This window comes from Limulus polyphemus, unplaced genomic scaffold (assembly GCF_000517525.1).
Source record: "Limulus polyphemus unplaced genomic scaffold, Limulus_polyphemus-2.1.2 Scaffold1106, whole genome shotgun sequence".
Taxonomy (NCBI): domain Eukaryota; kingdom Metazoa; phylum Arthropoda; class Merostomata; order Xiphosura; family Limulidae; genus Limulus; species Limulus polyphemus.
The window spans coordinates 279,565-288,813 of NW_013666716.1; the positions used below are offsets into that span (position 1 = coordinate 279,565).

General features: G+C 32.0%; 1 protein-coding gene across 6 annotated transcripts in view; it reads left to right on the forward strand.

The window, feature by feature from the left end:
- Positions 1-9,249, forward strand: part of LOC106462160 (centrosomal protein of 76 kDa-like) — a 90,879-nt gene that overhangs the window by 44,496 nt on the left and 37,134 nt on the right. For all 6 annotated transcript variants that reach the window (XM_022389331.1, XM_022389330.1, XM_013922058.2 and 3 more), the window contains exons 4-5: positions 590-832; positions 927-1,112. In XM_022389331.1, the coding sequence (XP_022245039.1) occupies positions 590-832; positions 927-1,112 (429 nt within the window). The remainder of the gene's footprint in view (positions 1-589; positions 833-926; positions 1,113-9,249) is intronic.

The following is a 9,249-nucleotide window of genomic DNA, read 5'->3' on the forward strand; positions in this document are numbered from 1 at the left end:
TTAAAAATTGTTATTTTACGGTGATAATCTTGTTTTCTTGTGCCCAATAATGCATAATTTCATTTGATAAACACGTTTAGATTGAATGGTAATTTATAATCAGTCACAAGAACGTCGAATCTGAATCACTTGAAAAAAACACGGGGGTGCTTAACTTTTTTCCAGGTGTATATTACATTGCACTCACTAATCATCATCCTATATTCTCCTGTAGAAGATTAGTCAACTATTTGAAAACACCTAAGTTTTGGGTCTTTTATGAAATTCATTGCATATATGATATATTTTTAAGCATGTACAAAAATGTTAAGTTTTAAAACTTAACTTAATCTTAAACTGTTATACCTGAAAATATCTATCACATTAAATGAAGGGTAATTTGCAAATGTATTTATAAAAAGTTGAAGATAGAAAAATTAGTTTCAAGTGAGCATAATCAGTTAGTTGAATGTCATCAATTACTTAGCCCAATGATTAATCAATTAACAAATTCCACTAATCACTTTGACTACCATATTATGTTGTATATGAATAACTTATTGAAAGTTGATGTGTTTCTTGAATCATTTTCTTGTTAATTTGCTTCCAGATACTGTTGATAGCAGCTTTTTAAAAGATCAAAATGTTTACAAAGTGGAAATAAGAATAAAGCAGGGAAGAGCATTTGTAGAATGTTTACTTGAGCCACCTCCTATTATTGGACAACCCCTTCCAACTCTAACTATTCATGGTCATTTTCAAGGCCAAAGGTCAAAATCCACACCAGTCCCAGCAGTTTGTGAACCAGAATTTTTCTGCACATTAAGCTTTGATTTACACGCCAAAACACAAGGTATAGCTAAAACATTCTTCCTTCATTTTTATCAGCTGGAAATTGTTAGAAACATTAATTAAAAAGATACTCATGGTGTTTTCTATTTTTTAAGGCCTCATAGCATCTGATGTTCGTGCATCCAGCCTTTCAGAAATTGACAGTCCTGTTCATTTAGTGTTAGTTCGAACTGAACCAAATGGTGAAAACAAACTTATGTCATCCTGTTTTCTAGAGTGGAGAAAAGTACTCACTTCACCTAATGGTTGTCTAAGCATACATACTGAATTGAAAGGAATAGGTAGGGATAATTATTTTTAAACTGATGTTCAAATTATCTAAGAGATTATGTCATGTCTTTTTTTATAGAGTTACATTTAAAATTTAAATAAACAACTTTATTGTTCATGTATGTTAGTAAGCTAAGTTTATAATTCAGATTTTATATTATGTAAGTTTCAATTTTGTAATTTAAAAATGAAAACAAAATTAAATAAATTATCTGTTTTCAATTTTGTGTGTCACGTGGCATCCTTGCATTCCAAATCACTTGTTTTATATTTTCTTTCTACCCTTTTATGGGATTCAAAGTGTCCAATTAATTACATAACTCGTAATAATATATATTGATAACCCAGAATATAAACTTAGAACCTCTAACCTTCTTCCTATATTTCATGTACTACTCTACCTTTTAAAAAAATGTAATTCTCACTGACATTGCTGTTGGACTGTTTATAACCAACAGAAAAGACATCTTTTTCTTTACAAGATTCTTCTTACAAATTATTTCTTTTTGCCATACATAGTAGATATTTGGCCTCAGTCTCACTGTTTGCAATCTTGGTGTTCAGCTTCAAGCAGATAAGTTTTTAATCTATTTATAGTTAAATTATAGTAGTTTTAGGACATTATATTGTAGTACCTAATAAATATTTTATAATCTCAAATACACATTTGAAATAAACATCAATTATTTTGTGAGCAGTGAACATTATTACAAAAAAGTACGTTTGGAGTAACTCATCCTGAATGACAAAAGGTGTAAGTTCAGATGTAAGGAATACATTTCTTGTTGATTTTTTTTTTTAATTTTACTTATTGTTAAAAAATTAACTAAAATATAAAAGCTATAATCTTATTAAATTAGATAAGTATAATTAAAAATTGTTTTCAACATTTCTCATGATATTTGATTTCCTTACAATCAAGGCAATCAAGTACACGCGACATAGCATAATTGTAATTCGATTGTTTGTTCACACAAAGCTATCCTGCTGTGATAAATGATTTTTCCCATTGGTTTTTAGCATACTCTGAAATGGTCAAAGTATAGCTGTAAAAAAGCTGTCATGTTAAACTTATATTAAAGTTTTTCTTCATTACCCATTTAAGCCGTCTCCAGCCATTATTAAACTTGATATTTGTTTAGAAAGTCTGTTTTTTTCTCTAGTGCTATATTGTTTTTTGTTCTTGTTGGTTTTTTGTTCCATCCACCTGGTTGCAACTTCGCTTTCTCTAGCTATAACAGTTCTACTTTAGTCGACATTTAACAATGTATGCCAAATATATATATACGTGTTTGTGTGTGTGTGTGGAAGAAAAAAGTCTAAAAACCCAGGCATTCCTTTCAAGCATTTTCTCCAACTGACGCAACAGTGACAGTATACAATATCTGTTCATGGACCTAATGTTAACTTGTAATCCACTTAGGTCATTTAATAGAACACAAGCCACCATGTGAGAGGTCTTGGATTTCACTCTTTGGTGAGGTATTTTTAACATCATGGATAACTTAGCTTATTGAGCTGTGATGAACTGTGGTGTACCAACAAGTTAACTGCATTAACTTGCATTCATGCATCAAGTCATTAGTTGCTTTCTACCTATTTCTTCTCCATTTCATGTTGCTGGTCATTTTGTTTCTTTGCTTTCTGTGGAGTCTGCTTTGCCTGTGGATGAGTTTCACCAGATCTTCCACCTCCAGCCTTTGTTTCTAGCTATTCTCTCTCTCTGAAAGAAAAGTTACTTCTTCCTTTTCTGTTTCCTGTGCTCATGAATCAGGTTGTGATATTCTATATTTTTACCTGTATATTATAATGTCTTTGTTTGTTTTACTTTGTGTGTCTTTTGTCCCAACCATACATTGTTCCACATCTTTTTTTGTCCTCCTCGTCTTTGTGACTCATTTTCAAAAGGCCTCGGGTCATGGTCTTTTTATATTTTTTTATCCCCAATGTCTTGTGTCTTTTCTTTCTTCTTTTAGTGCTCCTCTTTTGTCTTTCATCCCAGCTGTCAGTTTGTTTTTGTCTATGTTTACCCTACTCCCTTAGCTTATTTCTGTCCTTCTTCTCACTGAGGCTCTTCATTACAATCCCAATAATTTTGATGGAGATGACTGTTCTTCTTAGTTTGGCACTTTTGTTCCTTGTTGTTCTCCCTTCTGCACAGCTAACTATCAGTCCTTTTCTCACTGATCTTCTGTGTCTTTGTCATCTTCAGGGTATGATGTCCCTTTTGTTCGTTGAGGGCCCTACTGGAAATTCCAGCTAATGCTAACTGGCTGGTAACCAGCAGTTGTTAGAAATTGGAACAAATATTACTGGTCCTTCCAGTAGTTGCTAGTTACATTGTCACTTATTAACCCAGTGGATCCATATACCAGTTTTTGCTTTTTTTTAATGTTTAGTGTCATTTATATTTTTCTTTACAACATGTAAAGAATATTTGATTTATATTAGATGAAAGAGAAATGCTACAGTGAGTCAAAAATGCTATCAGGATATATTTTTATTCAACAACATTTTACACAATAATAATAAAAGTACAGCTACGTATTTTTTCATTAAGATTCAGCCTGGTTTTTTTCGTTTTTAATTATTTTTTTCATCACTGTCTATAAATACATCATTTCTGTCAGTGATACATCTTCCTATCCTTGAATATATTGAGGCCAGTGCTCCTTCTGGTAGGATTTTTTTCTTTTCTAAACAGTTTTGAAGGCATTCTGAAAAAAGAAGTATACACAAAAAGTGATTCTAGTATTAATCTTTGACTACATCAAAACGCTAAGTTACATGAATTTACTTGGCATTAAAAAAAGAAGCAAATCATTTTTGTGTTTTATATTTTTGAAGGGTTAAAGCTTTTTGTAAACTGCCAGTAGTGGTACAAGTCCTTCCCTCAATGCTTCTCTCTCTCTGAGCAGCTATGATCTCTGAACTCCTATAGCCAAACCTTTAACAGAGAATCCTTCTGATGTTTCTAAATGTGACTCCACCTTCTTCTCTCAATCCATACATCACATCCACTGTGTATCTGGTGTTAAGAAAGTCAAACATTATGAAATGTATATATATATACATAAAGATACTTGTATATATCATTCCATACTAAAAGCAATGAAAACTTAAAAACCTTAGAAAAATAGGAAAAATATATAAAATACCAGGTTACCAAATGATTTAGAAATATGATCTTTTAAATTAATGTTTAATAATTATTTGTAAAAATTAAAACCTATAATTTCTGACAAAAACAATTAAGGATAAATATTATATAAACTTTATATGTATTATACTTTTATTTACAAGATTATATATTAAGTATTCTAATCTCAAATATGAAATCTGTATGATGGCACCTTTATACACTTTTGTCATTATACTATTCTGTATTGGAAGTATTCACTTATATAATTATGTCAGTTTTATATCAGTCAGCTTGAAGGAAACTGTCTAATGTTACAAAATGATAATACCAGAATGAGTGTACAAACATTCATATCTCGTGAAGACTAGTATTCTCAAAACCAGTTTTATCCCACTGGAATGTTTAAAATTAAAGAAAAAGCAAAGATTGACCTAAAACTTTTTAGTTACATTTTACTTGCCATATGCCAAGTAAGAAGATAAAAAAATAGTATAGAATTAAAAGTAGAATAATTGCTACTTTTCTTCAGATACCTATCAGATAAATTAGAACAGGTCTTCTAAGTAATGTATATATACACTAAAAACACCAATTGTAGCAGCAGTAGTTTTTTCCATTTTACAAACATTACAGCATATCAGAATACATTAAATTACAAAGCTTCAAGTGTTACCATTTATTCTTAATAATAACAATAAATACACACTGACTTCAGTAACTAATCAGTAAAAGCCTTAAAATTCAGAAATTTAATATGGTCAATATGGAATCCAGTTTTATATGGCTTATTTTTTACAGTAAGGGCACCTTGTTATAGAGGGTTGATTGGACACAGTCAGAAGGGTGCCCTTAATGTTGAGGTTCTACTGTATTTCTTCATCACATGCAGGTGGCTGGTTTGCTTTTGGTTTATTGGGAGTACTTTCAACACAAAAAATAATGGATTTCTTTTTTTAGCAGATTTTTGGTATTTTAACTTTTGTAGAAGTCCATCTGCTTTGCTTTGAAATTTTCAGTACTTCTGTTGCTTTTAGAGACAGATAAGTGCATGTATCAATGAAAAATATATACAAAAGTATATATAATTTTCTAATAATAAGTGAAAGAGCAATATTGCCTTATGATTGACTGAAATAAAGGGCTTGGATTAAATTCGTACTCCTTTAACTAGAATAATATTCTCATTCAGTAAACTCGTTATTTTGAGAGTGCATTAAAAAGTACTGTAGTGTAACTTAGTGTATGCAGCAAAAAATTTGAACATAACACAAAATTAGCAATAGTACTGTAAAACTTCTTCATTACTTGCCAACAAGTATTTATTCACTCAGCTAAAGGTTATGTTACTTTTAACAGACAGAAACATTTGTGTTTTGCTAGAGCAATAATCCACTAACAGCATACCTTTGAAAAGTGTGCTTTTCTTTGTGTGTTATATCCTTCCCATCATCTACTTCATCAATGCTAGTGTCTACTATTTTAGGACAATGCAATCTTTTTACAGACTTTAAAACACACTCTCAGTACTTCTCCTGTTTTGAAACAAATAAATTAGAAATATGTTGCAAAACTCCTATAGTTGAAAATTATACACACACACACACATGCTCACCAATTGGAACAAAGCTCAAATCACTAAAAAAAAACATCATCACCATCACTCTCTCTGGGGTCTTAACTCCAGAGGAGTATTCTTTGCATATCAACTTTTTGGAACTAAATGTGGCTTATTGGACTTTGCCCTCTTACTCAGTTGCAGTTGTACAGTAAACTTGTGACAATCAACTCTGTGGTCATTACTTCAGTCAAGTTCCAGGGAGGCACCTGCTCTTGGGACTTGTGCTTTCTCTCTCTGATCTTTCTTTCTGGGCTTATAATCATTGTTTTTACCATATGAGATGGTACATCTTTCGGGTTTGTAACTGGTGGTGTATTGCTTCTCTTGCCTTGATGGGATCCATCCCATAGGGAGTTTGTTACAATAGATTTATTCTTATTTCAAAACCTCTCTGGTTGATGCTTTTGGGACTCCTATTTTGGAGGTCTTTCCCGAGTTGACTTTGCTCATAAATTTTTTTTAACAGGGTGCCACTCCTTTGTCTTCAGGTATGGGATTTATCTGATCCCTTGCATGACATACGGGATTTTCCTACAGAATAGCCTGTTTTTTCTCTCTCTCTCTTTTGTCTACTTTCTACTCTTACCAGGCACTAATCCCTTACTTTTGCTCCCCTTATCTGATCTTTCTCCCCTACTGGGATCATTGTATGTTGTTGTTTTTTTGGCTTACTTACTTACTCTTCCTTGAGCCATTCCTGTTCTTTGTATCATTTTGCTCTGAAGCGGCATTTTCTCCTTCTCCTTGCTAGTGATCATCATCATTCAGACATTTATGCCTTAGACACCTACTGTACACTATAATAAAGATTGTTTGATGTTTTTTCTAGTTCACTCCTTTCTTCCTAAGACTTTGGCTGCTCAAGAGAGTGATCAAATGTTTTTCCCATCTCTTCTCCCTCCCCCTCTATTTTTATCACTGTGCAATTGTTCTGATCCTGCTCATTTTTTGTGATCTGTATCGGCTGTTTTGCTTGGACTGTCCCTTTTTCCTATCATCTGTTGTTACTGTGGCAGACATCTTCCTCTCAGGATTTGTCCTCTTCCAATGTAACCCTATTTGCCTGGGCATCATTTACTGTGCATGTCATGAGGTTTTATTAAACTACCTTTTGTTTATATTATATCAGTTAGTATAGCATAAAATTGTAGCTAATAATCCACATTATAATAGTATATACGTTTTAAGTTCTTAATTTTAAAAAATCCTGAATTTCCCCTAGTGTGACATATTTTCCAGGCTTCTCTGCTTCACTAATTTATCCACCACCCCACCAATAAGTAAGAAATTCAATGTCAGTTACTCACAATAAAATTGGCATTGCTTAGACAAACCATAATTTTTATAGCCTTCAATTTTGTTTGGTTATATAGCTATCGATTAGAAAATCAGACCCCTCTTACGACACCCATCTGTCGCATCCGCTCTTTCAGGATTTGTTAATAGTTCTATCTTACGGTTAATTCTGTATTATCTATAACCAATATAAAGCTAAGGTTTTCATCTATCAAACATTGCTTTCTGAACAGAGAATTTTCAATTTCTCTTTTAGTACAAGCTTCATTCCCATGGAAAAGATAATGACTAGCTTAGATGAATTTGTAACAGCCCTTGTCACATAGTTAGAAAGCCATAAAAATTGTAATAGCTATGTGACATTGTCTGCTTTTTGCATGTTATTATTCTGTGTTCTTTGGTGCATTATTTAATTAAACTAATATTATTTTGTGCATTACTGTCATTAGTGTGGAAAAAAGTAGGGTTAAGTGTTGTCAACAGCAAGAAAAAGAAGACACAGGCAAGTACTTTATTTCTTGGTTTCCATGTTTATTCTTTAGTTAGTATTATAAAAGTGAGTAAAATGTGAAAATATGGATCTCTTTAGGTTAGTTAAGGTTAGACTAGGTAAAATAATTGATAATAATTATATAATAAAAATATTTCATGAGGCATGCATGCGAGCAGCTCGGAGTAGCTTGTGGGTAATGTAATTCGATGAGCTGCACATTCCTCAAGTGAATTACAACCTACAATGGTGCAAATAGTAGTTACACAGCTCAAAGGGCAATAAAACAATAAAATTTAGTTATAAATAGATGTATACTGTTGCGAGTTTAAAGCTACTTAGCCAAGATGGTAGCTATTTATAAGTCCACATTGAATATACTGAAATACTTTAAATTTGTTGCAAAGGTGATTTTCAACACTTTCTCACTGTTCTATCAAGTGAAAATTTCTAATGTTCTGACATTACTTTTAGCTGACCTGAACAATTATCTCAGTGTTATGTCATAAATTTTGTGATACTACTGAATGACACTAAGATAGCCTGTGACATTAGTCTGTATGCTTTTACACACATCACTTTTCCATTTTTTCAACAGCCTATAATTTCTTCTCTCATGTTCACTATTTTGTTTGCAGAGCATTATTGGCTAAGTTATGCCACATGTTTGAAAGGGGTCTGGAAGCTTTTGAAAGGGTGGTGATTTGTATTCTACCCTCCTTTCATGGTAACTCATTTAGCTGTAAATAATTACAGGTAGTGTCGTTGGTAAATTGAGAAAGATCATTATAAATCATTTTACGTTTACAATGTAATGGTATATAGTGTTAGATGCTTTGTGTCAACAGTGTAATGTTAGATATTTTTAGTGTGCAGTTTAGTGGCATATAATGTCAGATGTAGTGTCTACAGTTTAGTGACATGTATTGTTAGATGTTTTGTGTGTCTGCAGTGAAGTGACATATATTGTGAAATGTTTTTTGGTTATATTATAGTGGCATATATTGTGAGATGGTTTCTGTCTTTGATATATAACATAAAAGTATAACATTTGACATTGACAAGCAATAGTAATGTAACTTCTACCACTTACTTAACTACTGGAAGAATTATACCTATTTTCATTATGTGAATGTTCATATTTACTTGTAAAGATAGTCAATATCATTAAGTATGGTAGTATTTAATAGTAAAGATCATGATGAAACAAAATGGTGGCCATAAAAATTACCTGGTTAAAACCATCTTTAAAATGTCTGAATATTAACAATGACTATTTCACAGTATTGGCTGTGCAAAACTAAAGCTTACTGTGCTAATACAACTGCCTAAATTGCTATATATCTGTTTATGGAGTGAATCAAAATTTCACTATTTCACTGAATTTTCATCTAGGTAAGTAAGTGATTTTTCCAGACAAGTGTACAAAAATATGATGAACCTTACCATTCAAATTCTTTTACAGAACTCTTCTGTCTGAGGTCACAATGATTTCTTTCATGTACTAAAAAGGACATTAGTATATATATATACACCTGGAAAAAAGTTAAGCACCCCAGTGTTTTTTTCAAGTGATTCAGATTCGACGTTCTTGTGACTGAT